General features: G+C 40.1%; 1 protein-coding gene across 1 annotated transcript; it reads right to left on the bottom strand.

Annotated features, from left to right (window-relative positions):
- Window positions 1–2559: 2559 nt before the first annotated feature.
- On the bottom strand, window positions 2560–23239 carry Osi12 (DUF1676 domain-containing protein Osi12). Its single transcript, XM_065232699.1, has 2 exons — window positions 22655–23239; window positions 2560–2897 (listed from the first exon to the last, which is right to left on the bottom strand). The coding sequence occupies exons 1-2, from the start codon at window positions 23085–23087 to the stop codon at window positions 2566–2568; spliced, it is 765 nt and encodes a 254-aa protein (XP_065088771.1). The 5' UTR covers window positions 23088–23239; the 3' UTR covers window positions 2560–2565.
- Window positions 23240–25222: the final 1983 nt, after the last annotated feature.

Below are 25222 nucleotides of genomic sequence, written 5' to 3'. Positions count from 1 at the left end.
GATATCAAAAAACCATACAAGCGTTCAATCGTTATGACAATTTTAAAAAATGACAGTTATTTCGAACCACCCTGTAATCAAATTGATTTAATTTAAAGCAGGATTAGTTTTCCGTTCGATCAACCATCGTAAAAATATGCTCTCAGTTTGGCTGTGTTAAACCGTTAATCCAAACAAAATGAGATCCATCATAACAGCAAACTAGCTTGGCTCGTGATAATATTTGCGAAGGGAGAGATAGAGACTTCCATTTCTTTCTCCGGATCACAGAAAACATAAAGAACAGTTCATGGTTTGCCAACTGCGCTCGAACCACTGCTACCAACAAACAAAAACCATCCCAGAAAAACAACTCAATTCCGTCGCCCAATTACCAAATCAATTAAAACCATACCCAATCATCGCGCAATCATCGCGCCCCGTATGAAAAAGCAATCCAAAAATTGGGTCACTTGGCCATGTGTAACCCGGGGAGGTCCGAAATTCAATTTCCAAACAGGTGCATCAATTTCTCACCCCATTCGCACACCGACTGATATATGGCGAGAAAGTTGATGAAAAGAAATTCTGTTTGCTCCGGGATATCATCTAGCGCAAGCAACCAGCCCTAATTCGGCGGTGTCTAAATGTGCACGGCAATTAGTTCCGCTTAAGCTACAACTGCTGCTCAAGAGAAAAAAAAGTGTGAATATAAATCAATCACTTTAATAACCGACCGGGCAAATTTGGTTTTCCCCAATTTCGCAAAAAAGGGTATGTTCGCGCGCCATGTTTTGGTTCCGAGCTTCGCCGGGTAAAATTGGCTTTAATCTCATTTCCTCGCTTCAAGCGCGGGGACCCGAAGAGTGGCTGCGCTAATTGAGGAATTTGGATTGGCCAATTTGGATCCCCGGACGTTTGAGCGTCTTGCAGTCTTGCTCGGAGGGGGAGGGGGGGGGGGCACATTAAGTGCAATCAACACCGCTTAGATCGATACACCACTCAACGTGCCAAATGAAATGTGGAGAATGGAGTGTTTGGGCAAGGAATTTCGGATTGTTAGTGCGAAAGAGGCAATCAAGCCTAGCGGAGTTGGTGTGCTTTAATTTTTCAAATTTCCTCTTTCAACTCGAAGGGAAACTTTTGCGTTTATTCGTTTCATTTCAGTTTTAGGTTGTTTTTTTTCTTCTTCAACAATTATCGTTTTCATTCGTTCGCAACAATTAACATTACTTCAGCTTACACATTATCAACAAGAATAAATATCTCCTCCTAATTGCAATTTTCTGTGTGTGTGAGTGTGTGGGTGGGGTTTGCCTAAAGCTCGAAACGAAAAATAAAGGATCGTTCGCTAGTTGGATCAGCTGTGACTCAATGGGAAATCGAAGTTTGAAAGGGGGTTTGGTAGGGGGGCGGGAGGATGGTGGGGCTTAGAAGAGTTTACTTCGATTTGGATGACTTGAAGAAGCAGGGGGGCGAGAGAAAGGTTTGGAGAGTGGAGATAGTTGCTCAAGCGACAAAGGGCGGGCAGACGAGGAGGAGAAGTCCTATGAGGACTGAAATTGACTTGGGGGTATTTTTTCGACACCGTAGGCGAACCGTTGTCAGCTGGCAGTTAGGGTGGGTCGTTGGGGGTTGTTAGAAGAAGGCGGTTGAAGAATCAGAAGAAGACTTAGGATGAATTCTGTGGAACTCGAAAGAAAGGTAACTGACAACGATGCACTGTATCGAAAAAGTTTAGTTAGTTTAGAGTTCATTAGGATTAGAATAAGGGGCATGAAAATGAAAGTGGTACGTAGAGACAGAAGTAAGATTTCAAGGTCAGAAGAGAAAATAAAGTGTGAAAAAGGTGTTGGTCTAACATAGATGAAGACAAGTCACGAAGAGGGCTAGAAAGAGTGATGATTATGAGTAAAAGTGAGACAACAGATGAGTGAAAATTGCGTGACCGTTTTGTAGAATAAATCATAGAGGGAAAATTAAGTGGAGGGAACACAAGAAGTTCATTGGACCAACAACGAATTGCGCAGACGGTGGAATTGTATGTAGATTAGAGGGAACTTAGTAAGAGCCAGAGAGAGAGAGAGCGTGAGATTAGAGTGGGAATGAATAGAGCGCAGACAATGGCGCGAAGAGAAAGGTTTAACCATCGGTGGAAAATGCGAAAATTATAAGATTTCCACTCGTCGAAAGTTGCAAGAACTCGCTCGCTTTCAGGAGTGGGGTAAATTGGGGCGTTTAGACAAAGAGCTTGAAGTGGGATGGGACACTTTTCGCGGAAAACATTTTCAAAGGGGATTAGAGCCGAAGTTCGTACGCTGATTGGGATTTTGCGATTTTTCTGTTTTCCTTATCATGTTAGATAATAAATTAAATAAATAAATAATTTAATGTTGTTTCGCCATCTTTCGGCGTCGGAGTCGGCTGTTGATAGGTGGTTTCGATCGTTTTGCTTTCCTCGTTTCTTTTTTCCTTGAATGTAGTAGCTATTTTAAGTTTCTTTCAACAAGTAACAAATCTCGGGAACTGATTCCGATTGCAGTGGGTGTATGCGTGGATATTAGAGGGGGGATGGGAGTGGGAGAACTATGCCTGGTTCTTGGCAGCGTACGCGTTGTAGGCCAAGTTCTGAGCGGCAGCAGCAGCAGCAACGTCAGCAGACCGCCTGTCCCAGCCGCCACTGTGTCCCGAGCCACCGCTGGACCAGCCACCGCCGCCGCCGCCGCCTCCCTGCTGCTTGCTGGCGACCAGTTTCTTCAGTCCGATGATACCGGCCAACAGCAGGGCGATCTTCGACACGATCAGAGCCTTACCGGCGAGCAGGTACAATCCAGCGATAGCAACCGGCACCATGGCGGCCATCTTCATCATGAAGCCCATCATCATCATGCTCATCATCTTCTTCATCTTGCCACGACCTGTTGAGAGGGATTGAGGGGTGATATGCGGTTAATCAAGGTGATTTAAAATAATGTCCCAATCGGGTGGTCGGTAGTCGGAATCACAAAATGGGCTGACAAATGATCGTTGCAATGTGGCTTACTTTGAATGGGGATAAATTGAGCTGAGAGACCCAAGTAATCAACAAGTCAGCTAATAGTGTTGTTTGCAATGTAAAGCTAATACAGGTCTTCCGGTTTGAATCTTTTGACTAGCCGTATATCAACCTAAAATTTTCAAAAATGGAAATAAGGGTGCTTGTTGGTTAGACGCACCAAGGCTGCAAAAATTAGCCACTGTCAACTTAGACTGTAAATTACACTGCTTTAAAGGAGCACTATTTGTTGAACATTAGTGCTCAGGAGATTGAATGAAATACTTGTTAAAAGTTTTCAAATTGAATTGCACACATTTTACTACTGACACACAAGTTCATATCTGATTTTTACCCAAGCAAAAGCGGTACACAGATAAAAATTCTGAATTTTAATTTTGATGTAAACATTCATTCACGTAGACTTGTATTTCATTTCACGCAACCGAGCAACTTGCAAACAATGTTGTTTACAAAGATGGGCTTTTGTATACAATATTTGCTACATTGCATGAAATGTGTCAGAACTTTGCATGATATATAATGTAAACGTATATGATATGTGACGCTCCATTTATGTGCATCATATTGAACAGAAATTTACCCTACTTTTTCGAACTGTGTGGGAAATCATTTTGTTATGCAGGACCGGCCATTTAAGAGACCTGAAACTGATGCTTCATTATTATTTATTCAAGAGATCGTAACACTTGTGAAGATCCATCTTTTCAGAAGCCTTTTCCAATGTAAAAACATGTAAATTATCAGGAGAAAATGTGTAATTTTACATCATTAAATCATTTAAATGATTTACAAGCTTGTATATTTACATGTTTGAAGCAGTTATATATCAAATTCTGTAAGTTTACATGTACAATTTTATTACATGCTAAATTTTTCATCGTTTGTAGCAGATTATGTCGTCTGTAATTTTCATTATTTTTTAGTGTGTATCCCAAGCAACACACAAGTTCAATAACTGTTTATGTAACCTTTGTTTGATTGGTTTTGATTGTAAAGAAGTTTACTCAACATAATTACCTGAGAATATGTGTTACTTGAGATGTGAGATGAAGTTTGGCTGACATTAAAGATATGAGCTCTTCATAAGGCATAAATAAGCCAAAAGAAGAATTGTCGGGCTTGCTTGCGGCGGCCCTGAAAATTCACAGGACTGAAACGTATGTCAAATGCCAACAACTTGGATGAAGCAAAACTTAGCTGACGTTCAATTGCTTCTTCGACAGCTCCTCGACGAGTAAGCTATATTTTTGTCTGACCGCATTGCGTTAAAGATTTGCATTTATTTGTCACTGATCATTGTGGAAAAGACTATCTACTGCCACATTTCAAGTTACAAAAATTGAGCTTAAACATGTTTGGCAGCTTCACGACCTGCGTATCGTTTCAGGAAGTTCTACAAACTCTTTTTCTTTAGTAAAGCAATTAACCAATCATCTTTTCAACTTGCAGGCGATAGTGCTAATGAGTGTCACTTTCTGATGAAAAAACACAGATTCTCAACAAACATTGGAAGCTGAACAAGAGCTTATTCGGGAAAAAAATATGCTTCTTAAGCTAACAGCTAGCTTATTCAGCCTTTAATCAACACAAATTGTTTTGTTGGGTTCATTTCCCAAATATTTGATGAATAATTATTCAATGATTGTAACAACGTGGATGTTCTCGAATTTTCACCTTAAAGTGTGAGTCGATAATTATTGGGACACTTTCAAACTTGCGTAACTTTTTTCAAACTTAACCAGAAACTAACCAAATTTTGCCCAGCATCTCTTTAGAGTGTATTGTTTACATCCGCTCAGTTGTTCAGTTGTCAGTGAGATTCCGGTCGAGATGGAAGAAAATCAGCAAACCATTCGCGAAAGGATTTTGTTCATCCACATGCAAAATCCTGGGTTGTCGCATCGCGCCTTTGGAAAATTGATGAATATGTATCATTCGACCGTCTCAAGGGTCCTCCAAAGGATCCAGTAATGGACAGTGGCAGTGAACCACAAGCCTGGAGCTGGATGAAAACCTTGAGTGTCCTGAACTCCTTCCGATCGAAACGATGAAGCGCGAACATCGGAAGGTCTAAAGAAAGTCGAAGATAACATAACAAGAAGACTGGCAACTCTTCCATTTTCTCATACAACCAGTATGAGACAGGCACAATCGCGTCATCTGCCGCACAAAGGTAAATGCTTCGAACGAATCTGATGGCAAAAATCACAACCACAGAGGAAAGATTTGTGTATTTGCTAATTTTTCTATACGTTACCCAAGTAACAATTCAAGCTGAACAGTAAGAACAAAAGCTGATTATTGGTTGATTTTAGGTGTACAAAGCTGATTAATAGCAAGCTGAATATATAGTTGATTAGTAGTGTATGAAGCTAATTGTATCCTCATAATTCAACCTTAATAAGTTAGCTGATCTAAAGATTGAACAAGCCTTAATTTAGCTTAACACTACTCCACAAATCAGCAATGCACTACAAATATTTTGATAGCTCATTGCATTTCCGGCATTTACGCTCTTCTAAATTCACTGCCTACCTTTCTAATCCCAAGCAGTGGCTGAAGTAGATACAAGGTAGATGAGCTTTTTAGGAATAGCTGCTGGTAGAAGTGGGCTGCGACGACGTAGGAAGTATTAACATTTGTATTTCTTGCTATATTGCACTAAATTTTCAAACAGCATTACAAATATATAACTCAATTATGGCACTTAAATAGCTTCCACATGAACATCGAAATAAATCGGGCACTTGTGTCCACATTGTGTTCACTACACTTAAAAATGATAGGAATATTATACTGTCGCCAATTGTTGTTTACAATTCTGCATTGCTGTATAATACTCTTCCGGTTGCTGTGATTCAACTTAAATTTGACGTGTTTTAAGTTAATGGTCATACTTTTTGCCACACATATGCTTGAGTGGTCCAGTAGGTATGATTGATGCCTGTGAATCAACGACTGCCGGTTTGCAAAGGCAATTTTTAGACTAATAATAACAATACAAATATGTACATCCATTAAATCAGCACCTTGCTGCAGTCCCATAAAAGTATATAAGATATGAAGCGGTCTTCCATTATTATTTTTTTTTTCTTAATAGAACTAGAAGGCTGAATAAGGGTTGGAAAAGACTGTTATTTAATGCCTTAAAAAGCTTATAATTAATATAACTGTTAAGCTTTCGGCTGATTAAAATCACCAGATTTAGATGTTTTAAAGCTGAACAAAGGTTAACGTGTTCTATGTACAACAATTATTCAAACTAAGGCTGAACTAAAATCGATTGAACAACACTTGTTAAGCATCAAATTGTTACTTGGGTACTTCGCTCGAGCGCTGCGCCACTGAAACTGTCGCTTGGATTCTGGCAAGTTTGCCAGTCTTCTTGATATGATGTCTTCGATGTTACTCAAACTCTTCCTAAAATTTAACCTACGTATGTAAGCTGAAATAAATACATATACTGAACTACTGTAACAATTTGGTTTCATTTCGATATCTTTAGCCGATCAACCAATCAATCTAAAGTGTCGCAATAATTATCGACTCACTCTTTATTTAGAGTAGATATTCATCTCGTAACCATTAAATTATCAGGATTCCAATATCTCTATGATCACTTAGAATGCTATTTCCAAGTTCGGATTGAATCGAAGTTGATTCAAACAGACAAACCAGAACTGTTTAGGTTGATCATTAGGGTTCAAGATGAGCTGAAATTGACCATTTTTGGGTACATAGTCGGACCCGGGGTTTTCTAAAATATCGTCACTGAATTTGAACAGATTTGGACGATCCGAGAAGCCAGCCTTAGTAACCAAAATTCCAGTTAAATCTTCGTTTTGTCATAAAAGGCAGATACATGGCCGATGCATTAAAGTTCGGAAAGATAAGTATTAGGCTTACCGGTTACTTGGGAAGCTTGATATACTTTGAGCTAGTGTTGTCAGTCAAATCTCACGAATACCCAAGATCACGCTTGATTTTCGAAGACAAAAATCAACAAGCAAGCAACAGCTAGTGATATCGTAGCTAACCAAACCGTGGTGAGTTTCAGTTTCATGATTATTGCTTTACATCCGAACACGATCCGAAACTACCGACACTGGCTGGCAGCAGTAGCTTCGTGTCTGCCATCGGTGAAGAGTAGAGAGAGAGCCGGCAAACTCTACTTTCGCTTTCTAAGAAGACGGTGTGCAACGGAATCAGTTTTGTGCCGAGTCAACTCTCAGCGTCAGTTTAATCTGACATGTAGTGAATAGTCTCGCTATATCAAAGGAGATTGTAAAATCAATATCAAGCGTGATATTGAGAGCGTATGAGAGCGGGAAAATATAATTTGATTGATGATTTTGCACTGCTTTGAGTACTAGCTTCGTTTATATTTGAGATTTGTCAAGATTGACGATGCAAAAATTCTCATAAGTTTCCCGCCCGAAAAACGATCTTTGACCTAACTGGGAATTGGTATTCTTTAGCTATTTATATGATGATTCTGGCATTAAACCACTGTTGATCAATGTAACTTATACGAGCACTTAAAAACAGTGAACTTTTATCTTTGGGAGACCAGCGGAAAGTGAATTGCTAGAATTATTCCCCCCCCCCCCCCAGAAATTATGATCACCGACAAACCGACATGAATGATCATACAAATTACAAAGGAATTTCTGATCAAAGCACAAAACTGACATCTGCCGCCATGTTCACGGAAAATATTTGTCCTAGCCACGAACACGCGTACAAAATTTATGAGTTGGTTCGTGTCTAATCTGATGCGGACAAATTATTGTTATCTAGATAAAACATTTCTATGGTTTTGACAGATGGGATCGCTGCACATTTGAATCGGCCGTGATCGATTCTCGATCAAGAGTTAAGTTTAAGTTTCATGTCGGGTTGTGGACAGAATTTGTCATGCACTTGACTAAAACCTGACAGTGTTGACGAGATCTTAGGTCACTATATTTAAAATGACATTGAAATGACCTACAATCATGATTTGTTTAAATTATTGTAGGGCTTACATTAAATTTTCAGCCAACTAAGCACTAGCTGCCCTGTATCCCTCTTTTTCGAACGGATTATTTCACAAAATGGAATGTTTATAATTAAATGTTGTTACCTTTCCAATTGTACTGTTGGATTCGATAATGAGTCACACATTGCTTATTTTTTGTCCCTTGATTTGTCTTCCGTCGATCTTGTTTTCTGTGCTGAGCACCAATGCTACCGACACCAGGGAGGCAGCTCTCACACCTGGACCCTACCTATCGATCCATCAACTCATGAACCGGGGACCAACTTCCCATGATCAGAGATATTATGCCTCAAAACATCCCGGTGGCGCCGACTGGGATTGAACGCAGGCCTGCTGGGGTGATAGGTAATAACGCTTACCACTACACCACCGGCACCGCTACACAAATTGCTTATATTTTAAGCAAAAGAGTACTCTGCTTCTTGATTTCAAATTCGTCCTACGGGTTTCAATTTCGTATAAACACATATGAACGTCATAGGATTTACTTCGTCATACAGATGAAGGTAAATATCCCAAGTAACAATTTAGTTTTATGAGGGTTCTGTAGACCATGATTTAAACTTGTAGTATGTTTTAAAACCTTGATAAAACTTACAATGTTACTTGGGATGGATGAAGAAAATTCATTTGCTTGTTATTGTTATTTGCACCAATACATATTTCACTAAATCCTGCTTGAATACGAATCGAATGTAAAGAGAAAAAGCAACACACAAAATGGCATGAACATTAGACTGATGCAAACATAAGTCCCAAATCTGTGCAAGACTGTGCACAAACAGTTTGAAGATTATATTGGAAATTGCTATGGAAAAACTAACATATTCCTCTGAGAAAAAGTTCGATTACTATCCTTTTGGGAAATTTTCTCAGCTACAGCTTTGATCATGGCCTTTCTCGTTAATTATTCAATAAACGGGTCACTCACTGTTCACACGCTATCAACAATTTGTACACTCAATACAAGCTATTGTTTGCGGCGTGCGTTCATTGCCTGCAAGCTCGGTGTGTCGCCGATGAAAGCAAACCATCACAGAAATAAAGAGCACTCTTAGTTTCGACTTTGGAAATGGATGGGTGAGGCCCCGCTGAGCCGAGATTGCTAATACCATCAAAACACTGGATGCGAATGCTGCTGAGATGGAAGCAGCATAGCGGATTGCGGAGGAGAATGTAATCTTCATTGAGTTCAAGTCGGAGGAGTTCATGTTGTATGCCCTTGGGAACAACTGTGACGAATGAATTTTCCGGATGGAAAGGCACTGTGTGTTGCGCCTGTGGATGCCAACATTCTACGATTTGCCACCAGAACTCTTGGATCGTGATTTAGCGATGGTAATGGGGAAGTATGGAAAAGTTGCATGGTAGAAGCCTATGCCAACCAAATGCTGCAGACTGGACCGAGGCTAAGCGTATGTTGCGGTACTTAGCGATCATCTTCAGCTGGTAAACGGTCCTCAACTTCTGGAAGCGTTTGCAAATGCTGACTGGACGGGCAACGTTAAAGATCAGATTGCCATACACAGAAGTGGAGTACATCTCACTAACTGAATGCTGCCAAGAACTAAATTGGGTGAGGATACTTTTGCAAGACTTGAGAGAACCAGTGAGAAGCCCAATTCGAAGCTGATAATCAAAGCTGCATCAAAATGTTGACTCATGGAGAAAAAGGATCGAAATATGTTGACACTTAAATGAGGCTCATCTTTAGAAGAATTTGCTTCTTCCTCATTTCAGCTGCCGCTCACTCTGGCTGAGGGATGCCCGAAATACAGGACAACACTATTAACTGAACTCCTATGGTTGTGAGGAGCTTCATCAAGCTTGAGATTAACTGCTATCCTGGGTTCTGCAGACTCTCTCAATATGCTTGTCAAATGGGAACCAATGTGAACTGTAAAACAAGAACAAACATTCGGAAGCCACAAATGTAGTTACTCTACTTATCAACACGGTGAATGATAACGAACCAAATTTGAGTTCAGTTTACTCATAATCGCCAAAAGTGCCGCAACTCAGCGAAGAGTAAATTTGCCTAACATTTTTCTGTGAAAAACCTCAAAAATCTTCCGGAAAATGAAGAAAATTGACGAAAATTTTACCCAGTCTAGGAGTAGTACCAATAGACTGAGTCAGGGCTGAGCACCTCAGAGCGTTAGTAAATCAACTTTGTGCATGCATCGCACAACACTCGACAAGAGTGTGTGGTTCTCTCATTTACTTCGCACACTCTTTTCCAAATAATTTGTGAGAAAGCGATCCACACAATGAGCGGTAGGGTAGGATGGTGCAAAACGCACCGTTTAAGCAAAATCGTCAATTGCTGGCGTATGGAAGCTAAAATCAAGAAGAAAGTAATGGTGTTTGGTTCATTACCATGTTTTCTACGAAGATCAAGTGATTTCGAACTATAGAACGATGCATTTTCATGATTTTCAAGGTATTTTATAAAATGGTTCCAATATGATAGCGGGGCAAAACGCCTGATTCATGGTGATCTGACGCCTGATGATTATTCCTTTATGTTACATCAGAAATAAGGTCGCAATAGAGTGTTAAGCTGTGATTCATTAAGTAAAACATCTAAAAAAATACGAAAAGTGAATTAGTTCAATTTTTTGCGATATATGCTGTTAAAAGCTTAATTTGAAGTCGACGATTTTAACAACTGTATCATATTTTGCACAAAATGCTATTTTCTAAGGGAATCAGTAGGTCAAAATATGATTTTATGATCAAGAATCAATTGTGAAACCTCTAGTTGAAAACAAACACAATCCGTTACCCGGAAAATGCATCTGAGGAAAAGTTATCGCTGTTTTTCTATAAGTGGGCATTTTACCCCAGGGGTGCATTATGGGCTGTTCTCCCTTACACTCTGTGCGGCGCAGGGAGCGAATATAATACAACAAGCGCTAATGTCTTCTTTGAATTATTCGTAGACTTTGCTTACCACGACTGCATGCATAGGAGATGAAGAAGAGCATAACGAAGAAGAATTTGGTCTTTTTGCTGGGTTTCTCATTTGCAACCCTACACTTATTGGTACTCTTTGCGTCGGAGCCATCGGAGCGATGGCTACACATTGAGCTTTCGTTATTTCTGGGTGTGTGTGTATGTCTGTCTTCTATTCTCCGCTGTTTTACACTTTGTGTTTGCTTGATTCTCACTTTGTTTATTTCAGAAAATCAGTACATTGTGCGCATGGAGTGATCAGATGACAGCCCTGGACTGAGTTAAAGCAATCTTTACTTTTCTCATATTTGGGAATTTGTTCCTGGAAAAACCTGGAAAAACATGAGGCAAATTTACTCATCGCTGAGTTCCTGCACTTTATGTGATTTATGAGTAAACTAAACTCAAAATTGGGTCGTTCTCATTCGCCGTGTACAGTTAATCATTGTCAATTCATAAAAAAATAAACCTTACTCTTTCGTGCCACATTACTGATTGTAAGCTCAACTGCTGAAACCAACAGACGTAGTAAAGAAAGCACAGTTTTCATGACTCAGAAAGGTTTTCAAATTCTAATGAAACATACCCTGGCCAGCATATTAACAAACTTTATTGAAGTCATGAGCACTCAGAGCTCAAAGCTTCTGGCGGGAGTCATCTGAAAAAGAGCAAAACAATTTGATGCTTCACAAAATCTTCAAGCTTTTTTCCCCATTGGCTTGCAGAATACGATTGATTAGCAGTACCCAGTAGTTATCTGTAATGAATAACATTGCCCATGAAACATTGCAAGCCATATAGAGGTTTTATAGCATTCTACAAGACTAAATCAAGGGGACCGAGCCTGCTTCAGAACAATACACTGTCCTTCAGTTCTTCTGCTTTAAACGTGTCGAAATCAATATTTCTAATTCTAATGCTAATTCTGACTGCACGGTAGGTATTGAACATTTTTCAAGATTACTAAAAACCTGTGATTCTCGGTAGGAAAAGTCAAAAATCGGTAGTTTTTAACCTTTCGTCTGTGAATCGGTTGGCATCCCGAAAATCGGTAGGCCTGGCCACCCTGCACTGTTGACTGATATTGCACGATCGACGGGATAAACTATAACTTGAGTCAGACTACACTCAACATGGGTAAAAAGTGGTGTTACTCGCCGAGTGAGTAAATATTTTATATAGAGTTCTCCAGATGCACAAAAGTGTGCGTGAGACCTTGCGCTACCTTTTTAAGTAGTTGTGATATCGCGATACCTTTTTGTTTCTTCTTATTCTTCATTTTTATATATGGATGTTGGATTTTAGTGTTCGTGAGATTGCGCTTGGAGATCTCTATAGGAAACATCTACTTCAAAATGACGTTTTTCAAGATGGACGCGAGAGGCCTATCTCACAAGCCTATAGGCCTATCTCACAAGCAACGTGCATGCAATGTTATAAACTATCTTCGGCAAATAGACAGCTACTCAACGTCGCAAATGTAAACATTGACTTTTGTTCGCTTATTGTTTTTAGTGGGGACACCTTCGAAATCGAACAAGTATGCACAGGATGTAGACACGTTATGGGGAAAACAATGAGCGTGTGCTGGTTAGAGAATGTCCTCTAAATTTTGATTGCCAAGATTCCAACAACCGAGTATTTCTGCAATTGCTGACATTCAGTACAACAATTGCCGAGACTCAGATAGCAAATTAATTTTTTTTTTCTGAGATCTCAGTCAACAAACAGATATTTTTCAGAGATATCAGCAAAGTTAAATGCCGAGATAATCGACTGTTGGGTATTTTACCGAGCTAGATTGACTGTGTACGAGAAATATTCGAAAGAAGTAATTGCTTTCATTTGCGACTCAGGCCCCTGTGAAAGATCGCTGTCAAAATATGGGATGCGTTTTGATTTGGCAAATTGTCTAGCAAAGGCACCGAGTTCTTCCCAAGTATCAACATGGGTTTTATGAGGGTTTTGACGAGTATGTTTTCTTCTTCTTCTCCTTCTTCTTCTTCTTCTTCTTCTTCTTCTTTTTCGTATTTCAAGCTTATTTCTTATCGCGTATTAGCTTAATGCGTGCTTTCAACTTAGTGTTCTAGATGCACTTCCACAGTTGTTAATTGAAGGCTTTCGACGCCTGTACCATTTTTGCATTAGTATAATTGTGTGTTAAGTACAACCATACTCTATGCCCAGGGAATTCGAGAAATTTTCCAACCAGAAAAAAATCCTAGACCGGACCGGGAATTGAACCCAGCCACCTCCAGCAAGGTCTCGCTTTGTAGATGTGCCTGGTCTCAGCAACCGTGTACAATCTATTTACCCTGCATGCCACATTGTTCACGACTTAGGAAGCAGGCCTTTGTTTGATGGATACTGAGACCAGTGATGCAAAATATCATGACACTCACGTGACCCTCGTTTACACGGTTAGAAAAAAAAATACCCAACGGTCAGTTCACTTTTATCTACTTTTGACTAGTTTGTCTCCTTTTCTCCTTCTAATGTTGCCAAAAACGGAGGAACAAAACCACCCAACAAGGGTAGTAAAGTGTGGGAACCCAACGTTGAGTATAGTGATATTTACCTACCTTTGGGTACAACTAACTTACTTTTGGGTAGAAAGCGAGTGGAAAATTCCATACGAATTGCACACAAGTAAATGAAAACTACTTTGACCCGCTTTACCTACTTTTGGGTTCCTGCACTAAAGTGCCGAGATGAGTGAAAAGAACTTACTTTTGGGACTTTTTTCTTACCGTGTACGCATCAACCGACTATCGCTGACAGAACGTTTTGTCACGCAGGTAGAGCCATGGCAAACAACAATCACCAGTAATGGTCGCTTCTCACAAGCAAAACGTTACACTCGCTGCTGATGATGAAAAGCAGTGATTCACTGCTTCTGCTATACGATCATGATAAAAAGCGAAATGACAGAAGAAAACGAAAACATTGCCTACGCATTCCAAGTTCGTCTCGGCAGGCGCGACTATGTGAGTTACAAACAAAGCAGGCAACATTAAACGGAAGCTGTTGGACTACTCACCAACACACTCACATAAGCAAGCAAAGCAGCAACTGCTTCAAAACGAGCACAGATGAGTGTCGTGATTGTCGGGAATGACCAGATCGGTGACGGATCACAAGCGAAGACGACATTCACCAGTTGCTTTTTACTTCTTTCTTCAACTAGATGGATGGTCATGGAGAGAGCTTCGACGAACACATTGATAGGAATGTACAAAGCGTAACTACCATCAGCTGTTTGACGATCGTGATTGTGATAGGTCGCAACTCTGACTGAGATTCATGTCGATGTTTTAAAGGGAAAGCTGTTCAAAGAGTTGCATCTATTTATCTGTGGTAGATTGGATCCTTGTTGAATTAGGAACAAACTTTGTTCTCCTGAATTGTTGATAGTATTTGCCATACTCAACCATCGTTTTAAACAGTTATTTCAATATGAAATCCAGTTAACTCAAGTAGACCACTGAATCTTACTTTTAAATCACGCAAATTAACATGAGATCAGAAGATACCAAAAGAGTCACACCAAATTTTCTCACCATGGGATTTGACATCTATGAAAATACCCTCTCAAATAGATGAGTTATCCGATGCATTTGAGTTCACTCACTAAATGTTCATGAAAAATAATGAATAATGAGCATTTAGAATTCATGATAAGTAAGCATTGCCCGAAGCTTGTGTCAATTTTTCTCCAGTGAATATTATTCGTGAGGTTTGTGAGTGTATGAGTCAAATATTGTTGGCAACCGTGGGTAATACAGTCAAATTTCGCTCGTTGGGCTATCTTTAGGTGGGCTATCTTGTTGTTGGGCTTCCGTTAGTTGGGCTTAAGCCGGTGTATAGTAAATTGAAGCCAAACATCATTTTTGACAGTGCTATTTCTTTTTTGAGGGGCTCATGTATGAACAATTTGGATAGTTGCTTAAGTATTGTGATGATAAGAAACAATTGGTGTATCCCTCAACCAATTTTCAGCTTGACAGCTCAGCCCAACTAACGAAAGCCTTTCACAATGAGCGAATGTTGACTGTACACGGCGAATGAGAACAACCCAAATTTGAATTTAGTTCACTCATAATCGCCAAAAGTGCAGGAACTCAGCGATGAGTAAAATTTGTCTCATGGTTTCCTGTGGAAAACCTAAAAAATCTGCCGGAAAATGAGGAAATTGACGAAAATTTTATTCAGTCTCGGAGTAGTACCAATAGACTGAGTGAATGCAATCTTTACTTTTCTCAAATTTGGGAATTTTTCCCTGGAAAATCCTGGAAAAACCTGGGAAAACATGAGGCAAATTTACTCATCGCTGAGTTCCTGCACTTTTGGCGATTATGAGTGAACTAAACTCAAATTTGGGTTGTTTTCATTCGCCGTATACTATCATCCTGTCAGCTATACACTGAACGAAATCATCTGCAACACTTCGAATGATTATTGCATTGCTCGAGTCCTTTAACAATATGCTTTCGAATTTCGGATGATTGCCTTATGGTGGAATTCGTCATAAGCTGATGATCATCCACATGACTGTCATGACTTATAATTCGACTGTTTACATTCCCATATTGAATAGCCATGAAAAGCTATTCCATCATGGATACAAACATCGTTTGTTGGTAGAGTAAACTTCCTCCTCTATTTCCACGCTTTACCAGTATTAGGACCACCTCTGATAGCGATGACTATGTTTTCACCTCGTTTGTCCGCTTAGATCAGCAATTGACGCTCGATAGAGTTATGTACATCTTAGTTTTGGATGATTTGCGTTATGGGGCTCAACCAACACCATATGCATTTCAATTTTGGATGACAATTTTTCTACAGAGAGCATTACGTATTTCCGTTCGCTTCTCGTATTAATGTTCATCCTGTTCATCGAGAGGAGCATCATCTGATTACAAACCAACGGTCATCTGGTTTCAGCTATCATTCGAACCGAAAGGGCGACACATCTAAATCTCAATTCTAGATGCTCAAAAAATCTCACACTAGCGAATCAATTGTTTCTTTTCTCGCATCTACTTGCAGGAAATCTTCAGAATCGCCATAAATCTTCATTCTATATATTCAGCGTGCATGCAGCAAGCCACAGCAAAGCACAATCTTTCCTGCATCGTAGATAAAGTCGTCTACTCGATTCAAACAGAGAATGATGGTTTGATAAAGCGGTGGAATATTTGCTTTCATTTTATAAATTTTTGTTCACGTTATTTTGAGTCGAGTCTACTCATTTTTGAGTCGAAAATCTCTCAGTCCAGCCAAAAGGGAAGTCACCCAAAAATAGGTAAACTTGCTTTTACTCAAATATGAATAAAAGTTCTTATGGAGAAAACTGGGTAAGCTTTACTCAGAAGAAGACATTTGTGAACTGAGTAAATCTTACCCATTTCGATTGACACGAATGAATGGTCCATATATTTTTTTTTAATTCTTTATTTAAGAGATTTTTAGCCGAAGGCTAGTTCATCTCTAATGGCCCTTGAATGCTTTATACATAAATTATTTCGTCTAGGAAGAATATTAAAAATCCATATGAAAATTACAATTCTGTATAAAGCTGCTGATAGCTTTCGCCTTCCAGGCTAGCTGCTCAATTTTCACTGTTTTATTTCTGACTCACTGCGCAAAAATCGCTTGTTCAGAACTTCAAAGTGCGCCATCTTGAACTTAGGTAAAAAGTAAATAAGAATCATTTACCCAGAATCTGAGTAGATTCCACCCATCGGAGCAAAACTGGTTTACTCATTCTTCGACAACTTCATTCAGCATGCAAAAATGAGTGCGATTTACTCAGTCACTGAGTAGCCTCAAAGTAGCGTGTATACAAATGTACACGCTAACTTCAGCTTACTCACCAGGTGAGTCGATCGTACTTATTTTCGTTCGATGAATCAAATTTTCAAAAACTGAGTAAACGAGAAATGTCAAATTGAGTAAAAGCCACTCAGTCAGCAAAATCCTGGGCTTGGAAAAAATGCCAGTCATGTCGGAGGAAACTTCCTAGGAAAAGTTACTCAGAACCGGCTGAAATGCCTTCAGGTAAGAAGGAATGGCATTTTCTGCTCCGGTAGAATGAATCCGGAGCAGGCAATTTCCATTTCTTTGAACAAAAACCCTTCCCGCAACTGGAAATATCGCAGAGTGGATTTGACTCAGTCTACGTGAGAACGTCGTTTACTCAAAAGTGAGTCAACATAAGGCTACTCAATTTTGAGTAGCCCTACTTGCCGCTGAGATGAGTACATTCGGCTCAATTTTGAGTTGACCAGAATAAGCGTGTTTATTAGAATTCATTCCGTGCAGCAACCTACACGAAGATGAAAAACTACCCAAAATTTAGAGTCGGTGTATAATGAGTCACGCCAAGAGAAAAACAGTTGAACTGGCATCACGGTTTTCGAAAGATTCCCATTCTTTTCACTTGGCAACAGAGGACTTCTACAACAACTTCAAATGACTTCTAGCGAGAGAAAAAAATATTGCAGCCGTAGTAAATCATAATATCAGTGATTTTGTCAAATTATCTTAACAAAAAATAGTAGAAATTCTCATTACTAATCGTAACAGAGCGTATCCCATGACAATTTAACGCTCACTGCTTGTTTATGCTCATTTCTTCGATTATATTTTATATTTTATTGCAATACCTTTCGTGGACCTTTCATAGCATCGTGTGGCAAGTGAAAGTGGCAGGCTGAAGTCAATATTAAGTACAAATAACTCAAATTTTGGTTTTTTTTTATCCGTGTATAGACGAGTGCATGGAAAGTTCACTCACTCAAGGAAAAGCGGCCCAAGCCGCAGCAAAGATTGCCAGTAATGCAAAATATCATGACACTCACGTGACACTCGTCTTCGCACCAACCGACTATCGCTGACAGATCGTTTTGTCACGCAGTGAGAGTTAGAGCCATGGCAAACAACAATCATCAGTAATGGTCGCTGCTCACAAGCAAAACGCTACACTCGCTGCTAATGATGAAAAGCACAACGAAAACAGTGAAGACTTTTGCAGTACGATCATGAGAAAAAGCGAAACGACAGAAGAAAATGAAAACAATGCCTACGCATTCCAAGTTCGTCTCGGCAGGCGCGACTGTGTAAGTTACAAACAAAGCAGGCAACATGAAACGGAAGCTGTTGGGCTCACTCACCAGTACACTCAAATAAGCAAGTAAAGCAGCAACTGCTTCAAAACGAGCACAGATGAGTGTCGTGATTGTCGGGAATGACCAGATCGGTGACGGATCACAACAGAAGACGACATTCACCAGTTGCTTTTTACTTCTTTCGTCAACTTGATGGATGGTCATGGAGAGAGCTTCGACGAGCACATTGATAGGAATGTACAAAGCGTTACTACCATCAGCTGTATGGTGATCGTGATTGTGATAGCTCGCAACTCTGAAGATAAGCTTGTGTCACTTTTTTTCGAGTAAGTGAACTCAAATCCATCCGTGCACTCATCTACACTGAACGAAAACATCCGCAATAGTTGGAATGATTATTGCATTGCTCGAGTCCTTTAACAATATGAATTCGAATTTCGGATGATTGTCTTATAGTACGTTCAGACTACAGAGTTATAATATGTTATAGCGCTATCTTGATGATGGTTTCTGTGTTGCAATTATTTGACAACCGTTATAACATGTTATAAATCTCCAGTCTGGACAGCGTTTTACGGTTGAATGTGCCGTCAGATGATGAGCATCCATATGACTGTCATCCAAATAAAGGAGGACAACAATTTAAGAACAGTATGACATGCAAGAGCTTTAAATTAGATTATTTATATGTCCATACTGAAAAGCCATGATCAGCCATTCCATTATGGAAACCAAATTTCTTCGTTGGTAGAGGAAACTTCCTCCACCACGAAATAGACAAACTTTGATTTCCTCGCTTTTTGTGATGTTTACACTTAGGCTAGCTCACTAGAGCTAATGAGCTCACTGCTAGCAAAAACGCTCACCAGCATAATGTAAACAGGGCATCAGCGTCTACCAGCATGAAATTTCAGGAGCAACTGAAATTCGTGCTAGTTGGCGAATACACTAGCGTGAGTAAATCCACACAGATGTAAACACCCCATTACCCAAGTTCGTACTATTTAGCTCTGACAGCGATTTATATCCTTCCTCCTCATTTATCAGCTCAGGTCAGCAAATTACGTTCCAAAGAATTATTATTATTTGAATGATGTGTGTTCAGCCCAATACCATGTGCAGTTAAATTTAGGATGAAATCATTCTGCAGAGACCATTACGCATTTTAACTGAAGGCCCTATCCTTTCTCATGACAATGTTGATGCTGTATTCGAGAGAAAATTCATCTGATTTCATAACAACTGAGGATGATGTTTTGGTACAGTGTATGAGCAGCTCTCACCCCAGCAAGTGGCAGCAGATTGGCATAAGATGCAAACAGAAACACAGCGAGGGAAAGAGAGAAGAAGAGTAAACTCATGCGGGAGGATGATTTGGCATGAGGTGCGCTTTTCTCTTCGTTGCTCGCACGCTTATTTGAAACTTTTGAACAGTACTGTTAATGTTCATATCATTCGATTGAAGATGAACCAATACAACCATTCAATCAATTCTGTGAAAACGAATTCACACATGATCATAATTTGAAGAGCCCCTTTCTCATTCGAAGCTCATCGTCACTGTCAATTGAGTCACTCACTATCATTTGATATACGACAGCGGAGTATGGAAGAAACCCTGCAAAATGATCCCGAACAGACAAGTCGACCCAATGTCAGATCAATGTAATGCAAATTTAAGGTCGATGTTGACCCAATGTCGTGTTGTTGTCGGATCAATTGCCGGAATGTCGACCAGAGCTCCGTTTATGTGTAGGTTACACTCAATTGAATGATATCAAGCGTTTCTCAAATGAGAATGATCCATGCCTTTGTCAAATGACTAAGCAACTGATATCACCCATTCGAAGGATAGCGGATAGCTGCTTTTTTCATTTTCATCAAAAATGTTCAAATGATTTTGTGATTTTTCAGCACTGCTTCCGAACTAAGAACTAATTTTAAATTTCTCCGAATTTGAAAGAGAGTACTTTAACTCACTAATGGATAATAGATTTTGCCCGTTTGATGAGTAACTGTTACCCATTAATGAGTAACTGTTACTCATTAATGGGTAACAGTTGCTCATTAGATGCGGAACAATTTACCTAATATCGAGTTAAGCAGATTTACTTCATTTGATGGTGAAATTTTACACATTACATTTAATTTCAAGTTAGCGTGCAGAATATTGACCTCAGAGTTCACCCCCAGAGAGATCGTGAGAACGGGTGAAAGCAAACATGAAAATGAATGCCGGATAATCGAGGTAATCTTTCATTCTCTTTCAATGCTCTTTCGCTCTCAATCTACGAGTGTATCGTGGAAAGTATTTTGTAAAGGAAAATTTCACTTTTTAAAACATCGCAAATTTTGGCTTATTGACGTGTGTACGCATACACGGCGAATTAGAACGAACCAAATTTGAGTTAAGTTTTCTAAAAATCGCCAAAAGTGCAGGAACCCACCGAGGAGTAAATTTTACTGATGTTTTTCTGTGAAAAACCTCAAAAATCTGCCGAGAAATGTGGAAAATTGGCGAATATTTTACTCAATCTCGGAATAGTACCAATATACTGAGTGAATCCAATCTTTACTTTTATCAGGATTTTTTGCTGGAAAATCCTGGAAAAAATGAGTAAAATTTGCTCATCGCTGAGTTACTACACTTTATGTGAGTTATGAGCAAGCTTAACTCGGATTTGGGTCGTTTTTATTCGCCGTGCAGATTTTTTAGAGTTCATGCACTGAAAAAAAATTTACAGGATAGTGAGGCCTTCCTTTTAATCACTTCAAATTATACATTCTAGCAGGATGTTTAAAAAAATATTATTGAAGATTCGGAAGGAGAAGTTCAATGTGATTTGGTGAGTGGCTATGTTGAGTGACGTTACAACTCTTTGCTCTTCTCAACTACACTACTTAACAAGCACTCACCAAAACGCTTTGAGCTACTCAAATCAGAAGATCTTGATGAATTCTTACAGGAAATCTAAAGCACTTTACAAATCTTCAATAACATTTAGTGGTTACTTTTATTTGTTTGTACACTTACAATACAAAAACTGTCTAACAACAGGCAAAAACCGTTGTAACGTCACGTAAAATGTGTCAAATGTACTTTTCTTTGTAAACACTTACTTTCAAACCCCCCATTCTCAGTTACGAAAAAAAGCAAAATCTATAATATTTCCGTCATTTCTGTTCATATTTTGTATCTATCCATCTAAAAAATCCGCACGCTTCTCAAGTTTTGATGAATTTAAAGGATTTTGAAAATAAAACCAAAGTATTCTGAATTGAAATGAGGTAGTTTTTTGACGTTGGGGGTTGGAGAGTTAAATCCGTTTATGAGCAAATTGCTCAAAATTTTTCACTGAGATCTGTCAAAAGAAAAATGTATCATTGTACAAGGTGAGAGATCATCTGGATTTCATATTTACTCGAATGAAATGCTGCTCGTTACATTTGATTTGCTATTTGAGTTGAAAGAGTGAAAATTGTGTAATGCGTCAATTTCTCATAGGAAATTAATTGCATTATTTTGACTGATTGGAATTGGATTCAACATAAAAGTTTTGCATTATTTCCACTTCAAATATAAAAAAACACAGCAAAATACTACTTCCAATTTTAAGTTGATCAAAATGTCATAAATATAAATCATAAATTTGGTGGGAGAAATTTTTCCATAACTCAAAAAATTGCTTTTTTCAACCAACTAAAGTGTTTGTACTTGATGCAACGCATGTGAAATTTAAAAAAGGGTCAACGCCTCTTATGTCGACCGACTAAAAGAAATAAATCATTTTTGATCAATTATTCATTAGCAACCATAGCAATTAGCCATATGTATTTTGCAGCTGATGGAAAGGTCTTAAATTGAGAAACCAACAGAGCCAGAGTCCCATGGGATCACAATAAATATGTCTAAAACTAAATTGATTATATTGCATAGCATTTCATTTGGCTTTGATTTGGGTTAAAGGTACGAGACTTGGAAAATATATCTTCGATCTAGATCACTGCTCGATCTTGAATCTTGGGAACCAGAAACCATTTACGCTATCCCTATTGTGCTTGTTAGGCTTAATTTCCATTTTAAAGCAGCTTTCGTAAACATGCATTTTATGTGTGCCATAGAATCTCGAAAATGCAAAGAAATTGAACTAATGAGAAACACCTCATTGCACGATTTAGACCCTGGGAAGAGAACGTGTGCCTGATTGTGATGCTCGTGTGCTCCATCCGACAAACAAGACGAAGAAAGTAGCACTTGCTAGCGGTACCGTGCTAACTGTCTATCTACCATTTTTCGGTGAACCCTCTTCTCCCATCAACTTGGTGCTTCATTTAGGCAACACGCAAATCGAAATGTTTAGAAATTGACCCTAATTTCCATGTGAGCACTAGCTAGTGATTATCACACACTCGATTTCACACTTGTCAACCCAACCCCACGGCGTCCTTGATCTCATCGGTCAACCCCCTAACATGAATACACACCTTCTTCCAGCCCGCGGCCAAGTTCGTCGCTCGACAGCTTGGGCAGACTAATCTGAATCGTCCGGCTGCTGAACACTCCGGCAATCTTCTCCAGCAGGATGTTGGTCAGTGCTTCATCCCGTGCTTCCAGTCCCCGCGGCAGGGTTTGCTCCAGCTCCAGCTCGGTCAGCGGTTTGCTCTCGACGGCGATGGCCCGCTCGTTGCGGACGATCTTCATGTCGCCGACGGCCAGCGTATCGACGCGGCTCAACCGATCGATGAAGGTGATGGCGCGCTTCTTGAGACACGGCGCAAAACCGGCCTCGGCCTTGGAGCACTCGTCGTAAACCCGCACGATGGCACGTAATCCTTGGCTTTGGTAATCCTCGGTGGCACCCAGGACCACCGCACTTAGCACCACCACGGCACACACTGATCGTAACACAGGATTCATCTTGTATATTTTGATTTGCGTCTTTCGTTTTGGTTTTTTGGTTTTTCTTGTTTCGACAAAAGTCCTTTTCCAACACAACACACCACACTAAGTGAGGTCCTTTCCGGTTACGGGGTAAGGATTTCTTCTTCTCTGGAAGCACACCGGATCACAGTCGCAAGATCACTGATGCTGAGTTCAAAAAACAACGTCATATTTATATGAGGCGAACGTTAGTTTTTCCTTTTCCACCGATGGCCCAAGTCGGCGGCAGCAGCAGCAGCAGCAGCAACGAGCGAGGAGGTTCAAAATCTCGCGACCGCGCGACTTGGTGAGCGAAAGAGAGCGAGAGAAAAGCGACGCCGCGAAAAGCCCGTACGTTTTTCGGCCACACGATCGAGCCAGCTTTTTCCGCCTTTTTCGTCGTCGTCGTCGTCGTCGTCGTCGTCCGGATTAACACCGGTCTCTTTCATGCACGGTGGAGCGCCGCCGGTCGGGAGCGATGCACTTGCTTTTCTTCCATCCCACCACCATCATCGGGGGGGCCGTGTGCCTGACCGTAGACGACACACGTTACCTACGTTGCACTGCACTGAACATGTGAGGGGTTAACTTTTCGCGTGGATTTCGCTTTCCGCGAACGGAGATGGAGATCTCTTCAGTAAGACAATAGGCTCCATCGGGAGACGGAGGCAGGAAAATGCGCGAGCGCGTCAAGATGAATTCACCTTCGTTAACCTGTGATGAAGCGGCAGGCGGGGGGTGTGCGGGGGATTTATTTATGTTTTGATTAAAGAGATTGTAATTAGCATATTAAAATTTGTTGCATCTAGCGCCGGGGAATAGCAGGGATTGGTTTGCGAATGAAATGGATGGAAATCAAGTTGTATCGGGCATTCCTGGTGTCAGGTGAATTATTCAAATTAATTGTCTGACTTGTTGGATGGATTGCAATGTTGAGGAGGAAGTGGAGCATAATTGGGTGAGATATTTATGAGTTCTTCTTAGGAATGTTGGAGGTATTTTTAGAGGGATTTTCTAGGCAAGCAAAAAACTTAATTTGTTATAAGTTACACTGGAGGGAAAAGGACCGGAAAAATTAACCTTTTCCTTTTAAGGCTCGCTACATCAAAATTATGCTAATCAAATGTAAATCCTGTTTCACGATTAAATTCGTATGTAAGTCGCTAAACTAAAGGTGGATCAGAAAAAAGTCTATAGCATAAAAAAATTTATCCTCCTATGGCATAGAGTTGTCCGTGAATCAGGTAGAAGTCCTCGTCCTTCTCAGAAGTCTGCGTTGAATACGGTGACGAAAGGTTTCCGCTGCACAGTTGAAGTCGAAAAACTCGTAAAACTCGTTGAAACACCCAGACATGAAACGTATTGGGTCATGCAAGCTGTAGTTCGCAGCACGAGGTCCAAGATGCAGGAAACTCCTCGACCGAAGAACTCGTTCGGGTGCGTAGATTTCGAATTCAGCCAAGATTCCTGGAGAGTTGATATCACCAATAAGTACTTTCGCTGCGAACACGGCCTGACTAATCGTCCGCCTATGTTCTAGTGTTTCAAGACCCAGGAGTTGACAACGATCTTCGTACGGCGGAAGGTTCACAGGGTCATTCCAAGGAAGGTGACGAAAGGCATACCGAACAAATTTCCTTTGAACAGATTCAATCCTCGCTATCCAAATTGCTTGATACGGGCACCATACTACCGAGCTGAATTCCAAGATCGATTGCACTAGAGAGCAGTATAGAGCTTTTAGACAAGCAGGATCGCGAAACTCGTCAGCGATCTTGAAAATGAACCCGAGTTGCCTGTTAGCTTTCGCAACGATGCCAGAGTAATGAAGCTTGAATGTTAAGGCGCAGTCCAGCGTGATTCCTAGGTCACGAACATTGTCCACACGTTGCAGAAGTTGGTGATTTATCGTGTAGTTGAATGCCACTGGTTTCAGCTTGCGATGAAATGAGATAATATTACATTTTTGTACATTCAACGTGAGATAGTTTCTTGAGCACCACTCTTCGAAAGTATCGATTAGGTGCAGAAACCGCAAGCAATCGGCGAAGTTATGAACAATCACATAGATCTTCACATCATCCGCGTAGAACGATCGGCAACCAGTTGGGAGGATCAGTCCGGCCTCATTC

The sequence above is a fragment of the Ochlerotatus camptorhynchus genome, unplaced genomic scaffold (genome assembly GCF_037179485.1).
Source record: "Ochlerotatus camptorhynchus isolate MF236.1 unplaced genomic scaffold, CSIRO-AGI_Acam_v1.1 ptg000371l, whole genome shotgun sequence".
NCBI lineage: Eukaryota > Metazoa > Arthropoda > Insecta > Diptera > Culicidae > Ochlerotatus > Ochlerotatus camptorhynchus.
Note: the sequence above shows the minus strand (reverse complement) of the source record. Positions and strands in the feature narration are given on the sequence as shown.

Bases quoted from the DNA above. Each gene is read 5' to 3' on its own strand.
- Osi12 (XM_065232699.1), bottom strand. From the start codon at position 23,087: ATGAATCCTGTGTTACGATCAGTGTGTGCCGTGGTGGTGCTAAGTGCG. The intron at 2,898-22,654 runs GTGTGTATTCAT...CCCTCTCAACAG, and splicing joins TGGCCGCGGGCTGGAAGAAG to GTCGTGGCAAGATGAAGAAG.